This window comes from Panulirus ornatus, chromosome 3, assembly GCF_036320965.1.
Source record: "Panulirus ornatus isolate Po-2019 chromosome 3, ASM3632096v1, whole genome shotgun sequence".
Classification (NCBI taxonomy): domain Eukaryota; kingdom Metazoa; phylum Arthropoda; class Malacostraca; order Decapoda; family Palinuridae; genus Panulirus; species Panulirus ornatus.
The window spans coordinates 22060662-22079243 of NC_092226.1; the positions used below are offsets into that span (position 1 = coordinate 22060662).

Below are 18582 nucleotides of genomic sequence, written 5' to 3' on the forward strand. Positions count from 1 at the left end.
GAAAAACTGGAGGAAGTGAAGTGTTTTAGATATCTGGGAGTGGATCTGTCAGCGGATGGAACCATGGAAGCGGAAGTGGATCATAGGGTGGGGGAGGGGGCAAAAATTTTGGGAGCCTTGAAAAATGTGTGGAAGTCGAGAACATTATCTCGGAAAGCAAAAATGGGTATGTTTGAAGGAATAGTGGTTCCAACAATGTTGTATGGTTGCGAGGCGTGGGCTATGGATAGAGTTGTGCGCAGGAGGATGGATGTGCTGGAAATGAGATGTTTGAGGACAATGTGTGGTGTGAGGTGGTTTGATCGAGTAAGTAACGTAAGGGTAAGAGAGATGTGTGGAAATAAAAAGAGCGTGGTTGAGAGAGCAGAAGAGGGTGTTTTGAAATGGTTTGGGCACATGGAGAGAATGAGTGAGGAAAGATTGACCAAGAGGATATATGTGTCGGAGGTGGAGGGAACGAGGAGAAGAGGGAGACCAAATTGGAGGTGGAAAGATGGAGTGAAAAAGATTTTGTGTGATCGGGGCCTGAACATGCAGGAGGGTGAAAGGAGGGCAAGGAATAGAGTGAATTGGAGTGATGTGGTATACAGGGGTTGACGTGCTGTCAGTGGATTGAATCAAGGCATGTGAAGCGTCTGGGGTAAACCATGGAAAGCTGTGTAGGTATGTATATTTGCGTGTGTGGACGGGTGTATGTACATGTGTATGGGGGGGGGTTGGGCCATTTCTTTCGTCTGTTTCCTTGCGCTACCTCACAAACGCGGGAGACAGCGACAAAGTATAAAAAAAAAAAAAAAAATATATATATATATATATATATATAACTGGAGGAAGTGAAGTGTTTTAGATATCTGGGAGTGGATCTGGCAGCGGATGGAACCATGGAAGCGGAAGTGGATCATAGGGTGGGGGAGGGGGCGAAAATCCTGGGGGCCTTGAAGAATGTGTGGAAGTCGAGAACATTATCACGGAAAGCAAAAATGGGTATGTTTGAAGGAATAGTGGTTCCAACAATGTTGTATGGTTGCGAGGCGTCGGCTATGGATAGAGTTGTGCGCAGGAGGATGGATGTGCTGGAAATGAGATGTTTGAGGACAATGTGTGGTGTAAGGTGGTTTGATCGAGTGAGTAACGTAAGGGTAAGAGAGATGTGTAGAAATAAAAAGAGCGTGGTTGAGAGAGCAGAAGAGGGTGTTTTGAAGTGGTTTGGGCACATGGAGAGGATGAGTTAGGAAAGATAGACCAAGAGGATATATGTGTCGGAGGTGGAGGGAACAAGGAGAAGAGGGAGACCAAATTGGAGGTGGAAAGATGGAGTGAAAAAGATTTTGTGTGATCGGGGCCTGAACATGCAGGAGGGTGAAAGGAGGGCAAGGAATAGAGTGAATTGGAGCGATGTGGTATACCGGGGTTGACGTGCTGTCAGTGGATTGAAGCAGGGCATGTGAAGCATCTGGGGTAAACCATGGAAAGCTGTGTAGGTATGTATATTTGCGTGTGTGGACGTATGTATATACATGTGTAGGGGGGGGGGTTGGGCCATTTCTTTCGTCTGTTTCCTTGCGCTACCTCGCAAGCGCGGGAGACAGCAACAAAGTATAATAAAAAAGATAAAATATATATATAAATATATCCCTGGGGATAGGGGAGAAAGAATACTTCCTACGTATTCCCTTCGTGTCGTAGAAGGCGACTAAAATGGGAGGGAGCATGGGGCTGGAAATCCCCACCTCTCGTTTTTTTTTTTAATTTTCCAAAAGAAGGAACAGAGAAGGGGGCCAGGGGAGGATATTCCCTCAAAGGCCCAGTCCTCTGTTCTTAAGGCTACCTCGCTAACGCGGGAAATGGCAAATAGTTTGAATATATATATATATATATATATATATATATATATATATATATATATATATATATATATATATATATATATATTATCCCTGGGGATAGGGGATTAAGAATACTTCCCACGTATTCCCTGCGTGTCGTAGAAGGCGACTAAAAGGGGAGGGAGCGGGGGGCTGGAAATCCTCCCCTCTTTTTTTTTTTTTTTTTTTTTTTTTTTTTTTTTTTTTTCCAAAAGAAGGAACAGAGGGGGCCAGGTGAGGATATTCCAAAAAAGGCCCAGTCCTCTGTTCTTAACGCTACCTTGCTAATGCGGGAAATGGCAAATAGTTTAAAAGAAATAAAGATATATATATATATATATATATATATATATGTATATATATATATATATATATATATTGTTTAATTGTTTAATTTGTTTATGGATGGGGTAGTTAGGGAGGTGAATGCAAGAGTTTTGGAAAGAGGGGCAAGTATGAAGTCTGTTGTGGATGAGAGAGCTTGGGAAGTGAGTCAGTTGTTGTTCGCTGATGATACAGCGCTGGTGGCTGATTCATGTGAGAAACTGCAGAAGCTGGTGACTGAGTTTGGTAAAGCAGGGAATACTTCCCACGTATTCCCTGCGTGTCGTAGAAGGCGACTAAAAGGGGAGGGAGCGGGGGGCTGGAAATCCTCCCCTCTCAATTTTTTTTAATTTTCCAAAAGAAGGAACAGAGAAGGGGGCCAGGTGAGGATATTCCCTCAGTGACCCAGTTCTCTGTTCTTAACGCTACCTCGCTAACGCGGGAAATGACGAATAGTTTGAAAAAAAAAAAAAAAAAAAATATATATATTGGTTCTCAGTGATTGGTTCTCAGTGAATGTAGGTTTGCGGCAGGGGTGTGTGATGTCTCCATGGTTGTTTAATTTGTTTATGGATGGGGTTGTTAGGGAGGTGAATGCAAGAGTCCTGGAAAGAGGGGCAAGTATGAAGTCTGTTGGGGATGAGAGAGCCTGGGAAGTGAGTCAGTTGTTGTTCGCTGATGATACAGCGCTGGTGGCTGATTCATGTGAGAAACTGCAGAAGCTGGTGACTGAGTTTGGTAAAGTGTGTGGAAGAAGAAAGTTAAGAGTAAATGTGAATAAGAGCAAGGTTATTAGGTACAGTAGGGTTGAGGGTCAAGTCAATTGGGAGGTAAGTTTGAATGGAGAAAAACTGGAGGAAGTGAAGTGTTTTAGATATCTGGGAGTGGATCTGTCAGCGGATGGAACCATGGAAGCGGAAGTGGATCATAGGGTGGGGGAGGGGGCGAAAATTTTGGGAGCCTTGAAAAATGTGTGGAAGTCGAGAACATTATCTCGGAAAGCAAAAATGGGTATGTTTGAAGGAATAGTGGTTCCAACAATGTTGTATGGTTGCGAGGCGTGGGCTATGGATAGAGTTGTGCGCAGGAGGATGGATGTGCTGGAAATGAGATGTTTGAGGACAATGTGTGGTGTGAGGTGGTTTGATCGAGTAAGTAACGTAAGGGTAAGAGAGATGTGTGGAAATAAAAAGAGCGTGGTTGAGAGAGCAGAAGAGGGTGTTTTGAAATGGTTTGGGCACATGGAGAGAATGAGTGAGGAAAGATTGACCAAGAGGATATATGTGTCGGAGGTGGAGGGAACGAGGAGAAGAGGGAGACCAAATTGGAGGTGGAAAGATGGAGTGAAAAAGATTATGTGTGATCGGGGCCTGAACATGCAGGAGGGTGTAAGGAGGGCAAGGAATAGAGTGAATTGGAGCGATGTGGTATACAGGGGTTGACGTGCTGTCAGTGGAGTGAATCAAGGCATGTGAGGCGTCTGGGGTGGACCATGGAAAGCTGTGTAGGTATGTATACACGTGTGTGGACATGTGTATGTACATGTGTATGGGGGGGGGGGGTTGGGCCATTTCTTTCGTCTGTTTCCTTGCGCTACCTCGCAGACGCGGGAGACAGCGACAAAGTATAAAAAAAAAAAAAAAAAAAATATATATATATATATTGTTTAATTGTTTAATTTGTTTATGGATGGGGTTGTTAGGGAGGTGAATGCAAGAGTTTTGGAAAGAGGGGCAAGTATGAAGTCTGTTGTGGATGAGAGAGCTTGGGAAGTGAGTCAGTTGTTGTTCGCTGATGATACAGCGCTGGTGGCTGATTCATGTGAGAAACTGCAGAAGCTGGTGACTGAGTTTGGTAAAGTGTGTGAAAGAAGAAAGTTAAGAGTAAATGTGAATAAGAGCAAGGTTATTAGGTACAGTAGGGTTGAAGGTCAAGGCAACTGGGAGGTAAGTTTGAATGGAGAAAAACTGGAGGAAGTAAAGTGTTTTAGATATCTGGGAGTGGATCTGGCAGCGGATGGAACCATGGAAGCGGAAGTGGATCATAGGGTGGGGGAGGGGGCGAAAATCCTGGGAGCCTTGAAGAATGTGTGGAAGTCGAGAACATTATCTCGGAAAGCAAAAATGGGTATGTTTGAAGGAATAGTGGTTCCAACAATGTTGTATGGTTGTGAAGCGTGGGCTATGGATAGAGTTGTGCACAGGAGGGTGGATGTGCTGGAAATGAGATGTTTGAGGACAATGTGTGGTGTGAGGTGGTTTGATCGAGTAAGTAACGTAAGGGTAAGAGAGATGTGTGGAAATAAAAAGAGCGTGGTTGAGAGAGCAGAAGAGAGTGTTTTGAAATGGTTTGGTCACATGGAGAGAATGAGTGAGGAAAGATTGACCAAGAGGATATATGTGTCGGAGGTGGAGGGAACGAGGAGAAGTGGGAGACCAAATTGGAGGTGGAAGGATGGAGTGAAAAAGATTTTGTGTGATCGGGGCCTGAACATGCAGGAGGGTGAAAGGAGGGCAAGGAATAGAGTGAATTGGATCGATGTGGTATACCGGGGTTGACGTGCTGTCAGTGGATTGAATTAGGGCATGTGAAGCGTCTGGGGTAAACCATGGAAAGCTGTGTAGGTATGTATATTTGCGTGTGTGGACGTATGTATATACATGTGTATGGGGGTGGGTTGGGCCATTTCTTTCGTCTGTTTCCTTGCGCTACCTCGCAAACGCGGGAGACAGCAAAAAAAAAAAAAAAAAAAAAAATATATATATATATATATATATATATATATATATATATTGTTTAATTGTTTAATTTGTTTATGGATGGGGTTGTTAGGGAGGTGAATGCAAGAGTTTTGGAAAGAGGGGCAAGTATGAAGTCTGTTGTGGATGAGAGAGCTTGGGAAGTGAGTCAGTTGTTGTTCGCTGATGATACAGCGCTGGTGGCTGATTCATGTGAGAAACTGCAGAAGCTGGTGACTGAGTTTGGTAAAGTGTGTGAAAGAAGAAAGTTAAGAGTAAATGTGAATAAGAGCAAGGTTATTAGGTACAGTAGGGTTGAAGGTCAAGGCAATTGGGAGGTAAGTTTGAATGGAGAAAAACTGGAGGAAGTAAAGTGTTTTAGATATCTGGGAGTGGATCTGGCAGCGGATGGAACCATGGAAGCGGAAGTGGATCATAGGGTGGGGGAGGGGGCGAAAATCCTGGGAGCCTTGAAGAATGTGTGGAAGTCAAGAACATTATCTTAGAAAGCAAAAATGGGTATGTTTGAAGGAATAGTGGTTCCAACAATGTTGTATGGTTGTGAAGCGTGGGCTATGGATAGAGTTGTGCACAGGAGGGTGGATGTGCTGGAAATGAGATGTTTGAGGACAATGTGTGGTGTGAGGTGGTTTGATCGAGTAAGTAACGTAAGGGTAAGAGAGATGTGTGGAAATAAAAAGAGCGTGGTTGAGAGAGCAGAAGAGGGTGTTTTGAAATGGTTTGGGCACATGGAGAGAATAAGTGAGGAAAGATTGACCAAGAGGATATATGTTTCGGAGGTGGAGGGAACGAGAAGAAGTGGGAGACCAAATTAGAGGTGGAAAGATGGAATGAAAAAGAATTTGTGTGATCGGGGCCTGAACATGCAGGAGGGTGAAAGGAGGGCAAGGAATAGAGTGAATTGGATCGATGTGGTATACCGGGGTTGACGTGCTGTCAGTGGATTGAATCAGGGCATGTGAAGCGTCTGGGGTAAACCATGGAAAGCTGTGTAGGTATCTATATTTGCGTGTGTGGACGTGTATGTATATACATGTGTATGGGGGTGGGTTGAGCCAATACTTTTCGTCTGTTTCCTTGCGCTACTTCGCAAACACGGGAGACAGCAACAAATCAAAAAAAAAAATATATATATATATATATATATATATATATATATATATATATATATATATATATATATATATATATATATATATAAAGTGTGTGAAAGAAGAAAGTTAAGAGTAAATGTGAATAAGAGCAAGGTTATTAGGTACAGTAGGGTTGAGGGTCAAGTCAATTGGGAGGTAAGTTTGAATGGAGAAAAACTGGAGGAAGTAAAGTGTTTTAGATATCTGGGAGAGGATCTGGCAGTGGATGGAACCATGGAAGCGGAAGTGGATCATAGGGTGGGGAAGGGGGCGAAAATTCTGGGAGCCTTGAAGAATGTGTGGAAGTCGAGAACATTATCTCGGAAAGCAAAAATGGGTATGTTTGAAGGAATAGTGGTTCCAACAATGTTGTATGGTTGCGAGGCGTGGGCTATGGATAGAGTTGTGTGCAGGAGGATGGATGTGCTGGAAATGAGATGTTTGAGGACAATGTGTGGTGTGAGGTGGTTTGATCGAGTGAGTAATGTAAGGGTAAGAGAGATGTGTGGAAATAAAAAGAGCGTGGTTGAGAGAGCAGAAGAGGGTGTTTTGAAGTGGTTTGGGCACATGGAGAGGATGAGTGAGGAAAGATTGACCAAGAGGATATATGTGTCGGAGGTGGAGGGAACGAGGAGAAGAGGGAGACCAAATTGGAGGTGGAAAGATGGAGTGAAAAAGATTCTGTGTGATCGGGGCCTGAACATGCAGGAGGGTGAAAGGAGGGCAAGGAATAGAGTGAATTGGAGCGATGTGGTATACCGGGGTTGACGTGCTGTCAGTGGATTGAGGCAGGGCATGTGAAGCGTTTGGGGTAAACCATGGAAAGCTGTGTAGGTATGTATATTTGCGTGTGTGGACGTATGTATATACATGTGTATGGGGGGGGGGTTGGGCCATTTCTTTCGTCTGTTTCCTTGCGCTACCTCGCAAACGCGGGAGACAGCGACAAAGTATAATAAAAAAAAAAAAATAATATATATATATATATATATATATATATATATATATATATATATATATATATATATATATATATATGTTAAGAGTAAATGTGAATAAGAGCAAGGTTATTAGGTACAATAGGGATGAGGGTCAAGTCAATTGGGAGGTAAGTTTGAATGGAGAAAAACTGGAAGAAGTAAAGTGTTTTAGATGTCTGGGAGTGGATCTGGCAGCGGATGGAACCATGGAAGTGGAAGTGAATCATAGGGTGGGGCAGGGGGCGAAAATCCCGGGAGCCTTGAAGAATGTGTGGAAGTCGAGAACATTATCTCGGAAAGCAAAAATGGGTATGTTTGAAGGAATAGTGGTTCCAACAATGTTGTATGGTTGCGAGGCGTGGGCTGTGGATAGAGTTGTGTGCAGGAGGGTGGATGTGCTGGAAATGAGATGTTTTAGGACAATGTGTGGTGTGAGGTGGTTTGATCGAGTGAGTAATGTAAGGGTAACAGAGATGTGTGGAAATAAAAAGAGCGTGGTTGAGAGAGCAGAAGAGGGTGTTTTGAAATGGTTTGGGCCCATGGAGAGAATGAGTGAGGAAGGTTGACCAAGAGGATATATGTGTTGGAGGTGGAGGGAACGAGAAGTGGGAGACCAAATTGGAGGTGGAAAGATGGAGTGAAAAAGATTTTGAGTGATCGGGGCCTGAACATGCAGGAGGGTGAAAGGCGGGCAAGGAATAGAGTGAATTGGATCGATGTGGTATACCGGGGTTGACGTGCTGTCAGTGGATTGAATCAGGGCATGTGAAGCATCTGGGGTAAACCATGGAAAGTAGTGTGGGGCCTGGATGTGGAAAGGGAGCTGTGGTTTCAGGCATTATTGCATGACAGCTAGAGACTGAGTGTGAACGAATGGGGCCTTTGTTGTCTTTTCCTAGCGCTACCTCACACACATGGGGGAGGGGGATGGTATTCCATGTGTGGCGAGGTGGCGATGGGAATGAATAAAGGCAGACAGTGTGAATTGTGTGCATGGGTATATATGTATGTGTCTGTGTGTGTATATGTATGTGTACATGGAGATGTATAAGTATGTATATTTGCGTGTGTGGACGTGTATGTATATACATGTGTATGGGGGTGGGTTGGGCCATTTCTTTCGTCTGTTTCCTTGCGCTACCTCGCAAACGCGGGAGACAGCGACAAAGCAAATAAATAAATATGTTATTATGGTTTTCAGTGAACTCAGTTGCTTGAAGAGATGAATATTATTGGAAATCCATGCAGTGTTTAAAATGTGAGTGAAATTAGCCTTTTGGATTGAATGATATGACAGGATATCAGGAAATGGGTTCACTATTTGCATAAGCTTTAATTTCATACACTGTCGGAAAATAGGGTTGTGCGGAGGAGGGTGGATGTGTTGGAAATGAATTGTTTGAGGACAATGTGTGGTGTGAGGTGCTTTAATCGAGTAAGTAATGAAAGGGTTAAGATATGTGTGGTAATAAAAAGAGTGTGGTTGAGAGAGCAGAAGAGGGTGTGTTGAAATGGTTTGGACACATGGAGAGAATGAGTGAGGAAAGATTGATAGAGAGGATATATGTGCCAGAGGTGGAGGGAAGAAGGGGAAGCGGGAGATCAAATTGGAGGTGGAAGGATGGAGTGAAAAAGATTTTGAGTTATTGGGGCTTGAACATACAGGAGGGTGAAAGGTGTGCAAGGAATAGAGTAAATTGGAACGATGTGGTATACTGGGGTAGATGTGCTGTCACTGGATTGAACCATGGCATGTGAAGCATCTGGGGTAAACCATGGAAAGGTCTGTAGGGGCCTGGATGTGGAAAGGGAGCTGTGGTTTCGATGCATTACACATGACAGCTAGAGACTGAGTGTGAATAAATTTGGCTTTTTTTTGTCTGTTCGTGGCACTGCCTCGCGAGAGGGGTGTGTGTGTGTGTGTGTGTGTGCTATTTCGTGTGTGTTGGGGTGGCGATGGGAATGGATGAAGGCAGCAAGTATGGATATGTACATGTGTATATATGTATATGTCTGTGTATGTATATTTATGTATTCGTTGAAATGTAAATGTATGTATATGTGCGTGTGTGGGCATTTATGTATATACATGTGTCTGTGGGTGGGTTGGGCCATTCCTCATCTGTTTCCTTGTGCTATCTTGCTATTGCAGGAGACAGCGGTTTAAGTATAATGAATATATAAATATGTGGGAAAGGATAGAAAGAAAGTAATGCATGAAAGAGTGAGTATTAGGTTTAATGACACCAATGTACAAACTGTTTTCCATTGAGCGTGGTTTCCATCACTGGCAGATTTATGGAAAATATTCTTCACAACTAAGCCACAGATCACTTAGAGTAGCACTGTTTAACCTTCAAATGCTGGATGACTTACAGAAAGTGGATTGCAGTATGGACAAAATACAAAGACTTCAAACTTTTTTCCCATTATGATGTGAAAGAAATACATGAAAAATATAAATGCATAAAAAAAGTGGGCTAATATATGTTATGTGGTCTTAGTATAATGTTGAAGGTGATGCGTAGATCCCCTCTGGGAAATAATGGCTAAATGTTGGAGGAGGGTTGTGGTGGGTGTCAATCATTCAGATTTTCTTTTTTATGTTGCAGAATGAAAGAATTACATGTAAAAGTAAGGGATATGTACAAAAAAGTGAACTCATTTATGGATGTGATTTACCCTAAACGTAACGTAGGTCCCTCTGGGTAGTGATGGAGAAAACATTGTGGAGGATGTGCCTCATTCAGATTTTTTTTTCCCATTGTAAAATTACAAAAGAAATGCACATAAAAGTAAAGCTCATGTATAAAGTGAGCAAATATATTTTGTACTGTGGTATAATGCTAATGTTAGCATGTAGTTACCCGATGGGAATGGTGGAGAAATGATGGAGGAGGGCGTGCATCTGAAGCATCACTGAGTTATCACTCACCCCCTGCTTAGGGCAGAAATGTATTTCATGCCTAGTAGCCATACAAATGTTATGATATTGGTGTGCAATTCAAATTATAGATTACCACCTTTATTATGAATCTTAGTGTTCCAGTCAGTCAGCTGTAAATACTTATTTGTAAATACCTGTTTGTGCTGTACAGGGAAGGAGATCTACACTCATTGGGTCTCATTTCTTAAGTATTTTCTATTATCATAGAACTTAAATTATGTATGATATCTTTGTCTGTATCTCTGATGCCTGTTCCCTTTAGCGACTCCTACAAGAGGGTGACCATGGCAAAAGAGTCTCCTTAACTGGTGAAATCCACTGCAGCTTCTTTGCCGTTAGTGCCTCATCATTAACATGCCACTGGCAGAGGGCAACTCTAGCCTAGTGTTTTCAAAGGCTCCTTCCTAATTTTCCTATCAATTACTACTTCAACCCTTTGTATTTATCTAATCTTCGTGTCTAGTGTTCCAACTTACTACTTCTACCTAATGGTCCAACCAACTACTACTACTACCATATTTTTCTGCCTTATGTTCCTGTCTAGTGTTCCTACTTAGTACTACTATATATTTTTCCTACCATTTTGCCTAAAAGTAGGGCTAGTGCATAGCACTCATCTCTAGAAAATCTAGTCACAAAGAATGAGTTGTGTGAGTTAGTGTGCTGTCAGGTGTTATGTGTTACAAGGATAGATTGTATGTGTGTGGACAGAACGTCAGTAGTCTATATGTGGGTGAAACAGAAAGAAAAGACAGCTCTGTGGGTCAGAGGATTGTAACTAAATCACTGAAGTGCTGGCTCGCTACACATATGCCACTAACCCTCCCAATAACCAATCCCTGTTATTCTGTTTCATTCAATCACCTTTTTTTTATACTATGAAAGTGCTTATTTACATCTTTTTCAACAAGTTTCCTGCCTAATTTCATGATAATGTCCTGTGGTTGGTCTATCCCTACATCTCTCAAAGAATTGTGGACTGTGCAACACATCAATATGTTTGAAAAACTTCAAGGTTTTAATCACCCATCATTCCTTTCTTCCAAGGTGGGCAAATTTAAAGCCTCCAGCCTTTTCCTGTAACTCATCTTTATTGATTTTAGTACTATACCATCTTTGTTCCTCCTTTTGCTTATTTCTCTTAGCTCTTGGGCACCTTTAGATGAGGTGACCAAACTTGCAAAGCATATTCTAGTTTGATCATACACAGGATATGAACAGCTTGCTGAATATTTCCTTATACATAAACTTGAAAGCAGTTCTTATAATTGCAAACAGACAATATTTCTTCTTAAATAACCTCCTAATGTGTGACTCTGGTGATAGGTTAGGGATGATGCTGACTCCCAAGTCCTTTTCACTTACAGATTCCTGAAGCTTATTTCCTACTAAATGACATTAATGTTAGGGCCTTACACACTTTGCCTCATCTTCATTATTTTACATTTGCTTGAGCTAAATTTCACCAACCAAGTGTCAGACCAACTTTCAAGTCTATTTAGGTTTTTTGTAAATTAAAGCAGTCCTTTCTTTTCACTTCCCTCAACACTTTTACATCATCTGTAAACATATCCAGGAAGGAGTCCATCCCTTTAAGTAAGTCATTTTCATACACTGAGAAGAGTACTGGTACCAGAGTAGAATCGTGTGGCTTTCCACTGATCACCTCATCCCATTTGGAGATGGCTCTTCTAGCACTAGATTCTCGGTTCTCTCCGAGTGAGATAATTTTGTCCATGGAAGGAATTTCCCCATTTATTCGTGCATGGTATTCCAGTTTCTCAATCAGTACTGAGTTAGATGCTCCAGATATAAACAGTCCACCCAGCCTGCCCTGTGTCCAGAATTGAGCTCTCTCTCTTAGAAGTCTGAGAGGTTTGTTACAAATGACCTTTTCTTAAAACCGAGCCTTCTCTCACTTAGCTTTGTATTCTTCCTGACATTCAAGGGTTTCTTAATGATCCAGATTATGGTTTTAATTGCAGTCATTCAAGCATGGCATCTGCTTGTCATCTTGTATAGCATCTGCTTGTTATCAAGTAGAATGAAAGGCAAGTAGTTGTCTATTTTTTCAAAAAGAGTTAGATAAAGTCTGATGTCATAGATAAGCAGAAGTAAACTTGCGCAATATAGATAGTGCAGTTCTTCATTAGCCAGAGAATTGGATGACTGGAAGTAAACAGAGATTAGTGATAAATGGTCATACCTCGCTGATACTTTCCTTTTAACGTACATACCTCATTGGTGCTTTTCACTTAATGTAAATTTTTCCAAGGAATGACTTCCAGGCCCTTGATACAGATTTCCTCTGTGTTGATTGGTACTGTTGGAAGAGCCTCTTCCTCTTTACCATGATAAATCAAACTCTCAGACTCTTGAGAAGGTGAATCTTTTGGGGGTTTGGTGACCCTAGTAGAACCATTGCCTCAGTCTAGTTTCAATTATGCTCCACTTATTCTAGAAGCAGTTGGACATTTTTGGTCTTAATAAGCATTATTGGATTACGTGTTAATTGACAGGCGCGCGAAAGAGAGACTTTTGGATGTTAATGTGCTGAGAGGTGCAACTGGAGGGATGTCTGATCATTATCTTGTGGAGGCTAAGGTGAAGATTTGTATGGGTTTTCAGAAAAGAAGAGTGAATGTTGGGGTGAAGAGGGTGGTGAGAGTAAGTGAGCTTGGGAAGGAGACTTGTGTGAGGAAGTACCAGGAGAGACTGAGTACAGAATGGAAAAAGGTGAGAACAATGGAAGTAAGGGGAGTGGGGGAGGAATGGGATGTATTTAGGGAATCAGTGATGGATTGCGCAAAAGATGCTTGTGGCATGAGAAGAGTGGGAGGTGGGTTGGTTAGAAAGGGTAGTGAGTGGTGGGATGAAGAAGTAAGATTATTAGTGAAAGAGAAGAGAGAGGCATTTGGACGATTTTTGCAGGGAAAAAATGCAATTGAGTGGGAGATGTATAAAAGAAAGAGACAGGAGGTCAAGAGAAAGGTGCAAGAGGTGAAAAAGAGGGCAAATGAGAGTTGGGGTGAGAGAGTATCATTAAATTTTAGGGAGAATAAAAAGATGTTCTGGAAGGAGGTAAATAAAATGCGTAAGACAAGGGAGCAAATGGGAACTTCAGTGAAGGGCGCAAATGGGGAGGTGATAACAAGTAGTGGTGATGTGAGAAGGAGATGGAGTGAGTATTTTGAAGGTTTGTTGAATGTGTTTGATGATAGAGTGGCAGATATAGGGTGTTTTGGTCGAGGTGGTGTGCAAAGTGAGAGGGTTAGGGAAAATGATTTGGTAAACAGAGAAGAGGTAGTAAAAGCTTTGCGGAAGATGAAAGCCGGCAAGGCAGCAGGTTTGGATGGTATTGCAGTGGAATTTCTTAAAAAAGGGGGTGACTGTATTATTGACTGGTTGGTAAGGTTATTTAATGTATGTATGACTCATGGTGAGGTGCCTGAGGATTGGCGGAATGCATGCATAGTGCCATTGTACAAAGGCAAAGGGGATAAGAGTGAGTGCTCAAATTACAGAGGTATAAGTTTGTTGAGTATTCCTGGTAAATTATATGGGAGGGTATTGATTGAGAGCGTGAAGGCATGTACAGAGCATCAGATTGGGGAAGAGCAGTGTGGTTTCAGAAGTAGTAGAGGATGTGTGGATCAGGTGTTTGCTTTGAAGAATGTATGTGAGAAATACTTAGAAAAGCAAATGGATTTGTATGTAGCATTTATGGATCTGGAGAAGGCATATGATAGAGTTGATAGAGATGCTCTGTGGAAGGTATTAAGAATATATGGTGTGGGAGGCAAGTTGTTAGAAGCAGTGAAAAGTTTTTATCGAGGATGTAAGGCATGTGTACGTGTAGGAAGAGAGGAAAGTGACTGGTTCTCAGTGAATGTAGGTTTGCAGCAGGGGTGTGTGATGTCTCCATGGTTGTTTAATTAGTTTATGGATGGGGTTGTTAGGGAGGTGAATGCAAGAGTTTTGGAAAGAGGGGCAAGTATGAAGTCTGTTAGGGATGAGAGAGCTTGGGAAGTGAGTCAGTTGTTGTTTGCTGATGATACAGTGCTGGTGGCTGATTCATGTGAGAAACTGCAGAAGCTGGTGACTGAGTTTGGTAAAGTGTGTGAAAGAAGAAAGTTAAGAGTAAATGTGAATAAGAGCAAGGTAATTAGGTACAACAGGGTTGAGGGTCAAGTCAATTGGGAGGTAAGTTTGAATGGAGAAAAACTGGAGGAAGTAAAGTGTTTTAGATATCTGGGAGTGGATCTGGCAGCGGATGGAACCATGGAAGCGGAAGTGGATCATAGGGTGGGGGAGGGGGCGAAAATCCTGGGAGCCTTGAAGAATGTGTGGAAGTCGAGAACATTATCTTAGAAAGCAAAAATGGGTATGTTTGAAGGAATAGTGGTTCCAACAATGTTGTATGGTTGCGAGGCGTGGGCTATGGATAGAGTTGTGCACAGGAGGATGGATGTGCTGGAAATGAGATGTTTGAGGACAATGTGTGGTGTGAGGTGGTTTGATCAAGTAAGTAACGTAAGGGTAAGAGAGATGTATGGAAATAAAAAGAGCATGGTTGAGAGAGCAGAAGAGGGTGTTTTGAAATGGTTTGGGCACATGGAGAGAATGAGTAAGGAAAGATTGACCAAGAGGATATATGTGTCGGAGGTGGAGGGAACGAGGAGAAGTGGGAGACCAAATTGGAGGTGGAAAGATGGAGTGAAAAAGATTTTGAGTGATCGGGGCCTGAACATGCAGGAGGGTGAAAGGAGGGCAAGGAATAGAGTGAATTGGATCGATGTGGTATACTGGGGTTGACGTGCTGTCAATGGATTGAATCAGGGCATGCGAAGCGTCTGGGGTAAACCATGGAAAGCTGTGTAGGTATGTATAGTTGCGTGTGTGGACGTATGTATATACATGTGTATGGGGGTGGGTTGGGCCATTTGTTTCGTCAGTTTCCTTGCGCTACCTCGCAAACGCGGGAGACAGCGACAAAAAAAAAAAAAAAAATAAGCTTTCAGTGTTAAATGATGCAGGTGTGGAATTTCTCTCCTCTGGCTAAAAGTGTAGTATGAGAATTTCACTTCTAAAGCATTTCAAATTCTCCTTTGGTTGCCAATAGTAACCTCAAAGGTTATCTGCCATCACTTCTTTGCTTCTTTGTTCTGTAAGCAGGGTAAAGCTACTGGCACCACAGGGTACCACAAATGTGCACCACAGGAACTGCTTTCACTTGGGTGTGTTGTTGATCTTGGTTGCACCCCACAACTGACAAAAGCCATGATGTTCCATTTTTTCCTTCAGACTCCTTGAACTCTAACTATTCACCCTGTTTAGACCCAGAGGAGGATTCTAGATATTCAAACAGCCTAGTTAGACCTTGAAAAGGAACTAAATCTACAAGCCAGTACCTTCATATCCAGTTTCCTTGCTGTAGCCTGACCACAAAAGTCTGTTTCTCTGCTCAAGCCTTGGGATGTTGGGATTCATAGTAAGCATGATTGATGCTGTGTTTCATCACAAGAAGCTCTTCAGTTTTCATCAAGACATCATCAGTTACCACCTAAAAGGAAAGATTTGCTACATCTATCAAGCACCTCATCCTGAAGTCTTAATTTATCTCAAAATCCTCTGCTCTATGAAATTAGAACAATTGATTCCACTTTAGCCTGTCTCAGGAATGTCTCTGGAAAATAATTTTCTTAGAGGGATATGGAGCTCCACCTGCACTTCAGTCCACCATTACTACAGTCTGGTACAGGGGAGGACAGTGATTTTTTTTCTCCATGCTTTTTTTATCACATGCTTCATGCAGTGCAGTTCAGATGTTGTGGGAGCAAATAGTTTGGCTTTTTGCCGTATTTGGAGTGAGCTTATGAGATAAGCCTTGTTTCTTTAGGGGACTTTATGGTAAGCTGTTGTTTGAGCAAGATGATCCTGTCCCTAGGTACAGGTTCTGGGATTACTCTCAGATTATTATTGAGATTTATCTAACTTCTGTTTTCTCAAAGATTGTAGAACATGCTTTCATTTCCTCTGCTCTTTTTTTGTATTACTTTTATCAGGAAAGAAAAGCCTGGAAGGTGGGTCACACAATGGATTTGGATAATGAAATGATGCTTGGTAAAAAAAAAAATCATGGTAGAAAATTTGCTCTTTTTTTTTTTTTTTTTTCTTTTATCAGGAAAGAAAAGACTGGAAGGTGGGTTACACAATGGTTAATAGTTTCCCCTAACCAAACACAAACAGAAGCCTCATGGGAAAGCGACCTCTAGCAGAGGTGTGATTTGCTGACGTAAAATTAAAAAGAGTTAGTAGGAGAGGTTTCAAGAGATTTGATAAGTAAAGGAAAAACATTTTGGGTGATTAAAATTTGGGTAAATGTGTCAAATATATAGGAACAAACATTTAGGGGATTATTTGTTTATATTTATTTATTATACTTTTTCGCTGTCTCCCACGTAAGCGAGGCAGCGCAAGGAAACAGACAAAAGAATGGCCCAACCCACCCACATACACATGTATATATATACATGTCCACACACAGCACATATACATATCTATACATCTCACAGTATACATATATATACACACACAGATATATACATATATATACATGTACATAATTCATACTGTCTGCCCTTATTCATTCCCGTCACCACCCCACCACACATGGAATGAAAACCCCCTCCCCCCGCAAATGCGTGAGGTAGCGCTAGGAAAAGACAACGAAGGCCACATTCATTCACACTTGGTCTAGCTGTCATGTATAATGCACTGAGATTTAGGGGATGTGAACTGTATTATCATCCATCAGTATTTCTAAGATTTTTAGAATTTTGTGCTGGTCATTTAACTATATTGATAATTTACTGTATTCTTGTTACAGGCAAAGATTACCTAATTGAAGCTATGAAGTATCATTTGTTGAAGGGAGAACAGAAAGCACTATTTAAATCCCCAAGAACCAAACCTCGGCAGCCAGTTGGCCTTCCTAAGGTAAGTTCATGTTAAGTAGGATCTCAGTTACTGTATGATATTTGAATCTTCCAACAAAATATGAAGAGGAGTGTTGATGTATCAGTTATTATGATATGTCCCCAATTAATGAGGTATACTGTAATTGCCAGACTGTAATTTCCCACATTTCTTGTTAGGAGGAAATTTATTAAACAAAGAATGCTTGTATCATTTGTGATGCTTAACAGTAGTGAATGTTAGTATCATTTTTTTATATTTATTAGATAGTGAATGTTAGTATCATTTTTTATATTTATTAGATAGTGAATGCTAGTATCTGTCCTCATAATGTTTCCCACATTTATGCCAAAACAAATGCATGTACAAAAAATGAAATAGATATTTGAGCCTGTTCCCCTACAACTTGTAATAAGACATTAGTTCTGACATTATCAGAAGGTATCAGTTTTACATTATTGGGTATAGAACTACTTACACTTAATGAAATATCATGAAAAGATATGAAATCAGTTTTGCTTTACTCTTGTTAAAGTGTACACATGTATAACTTTTTTTATCAAAGCTTATACTACATAAACTGCACTGTGTAATGCTTCCATAAGTAAACATTCAAAATGATAAGGGACTCATCTGGTAGGAACTAAAGTAGCTCATATTTCCTTTGTCGCAGTAAAATCTTCAGTCATACAAATTCAGGACCCATTATGGATACAGAACATATTTTTTTTTTTTTTTTTTTTTTCAAACTATTCGCCATTTCCCGCGTTAGCGAGGTAGCGTTAAGAACAGAGAACTGGGCCACTGAGGGAATATCCTCACCTGGCCCCCCTCTCTGTTCCTTCTTTTGGAAAATTAAAAAAAATTGAGAGGGGAGTATTTCCAGCCCCCCGCTCCCTCCCCTTTTAGTCGCCTTCTACGACACGCAGGGAATACGTGGGAAGTATTCTTTCTCCCCTATCCCCAGGGATAACAGAACATATTATATTGCAAATTTATTTTACGGTGAATAAAGGATGCCTCCAGTTACACTTAAAACTTTTACATAAATCTGCTGAAGCAAGTGATGTTTATAAGTATTTGTTATTTGGTAATGTCAGTAAATTCCTTGACATCAGGATCTTATATACCTGAATGCACAGCATGTAATATGTCATAGTCCCAAGAGATGATTTCTAGAACATTTTCAAATAGGATAATTATCTTGAAGAATAATGTAAATCTTTCCCTTATTCTTAGCTGTCTTGTAAGCGTAGTAAAAGCTACCTCCCTGTGAATACATACCTTTTAGTGAATTTGCCTGTCAGCCATACTCACATCCCCAAAATAACAGTAGTTCATTTAGGCCTAATGCACTCTGTAGTTCCGCTCACTTGATGCTCTCGCTCCACTCACTGTCATGGATGATGCACACTTACCGCTTTGCTTATGGTACACTCATGTTAAATCAATGTTCATCCCAGTCCACTTTTGTTGCATGCTATCTAGTGTCAGTGTATCTAGCAGTGGAAGAAAATAGATTTTTCTTTGTCTGAGTTGGTTATGATTGCCATAGCCCTGGACAAAGAGGAAGAAGAAACAAACAAACAAAATAAG

The 18582-nt window shown here is 41.3% G+C and overlaps 1 protein-coding gene across 2 annotated transcripts in view; it reads left to right on the top strand.

The window, feature by feature from the left end:
• The window catches only part of kel (kelch protein), a 300707-nt gene that overhangs the window by 231596 nt on the left and 50529 nt on the right, over positions 1-18582 (top strand). For both annotated transcript variants that reach the window (XM_071685307.1, XM_071685298.1), the window contains one exon: positions 16898-17007. In XM_071685307.1, coding sequence (XP_071541408.1) covers positions 16898-17007 — 110 coding nt within the window. The remainder of the gene's footprint in view (positions 1-16897; positions 17008-18582) is intronic.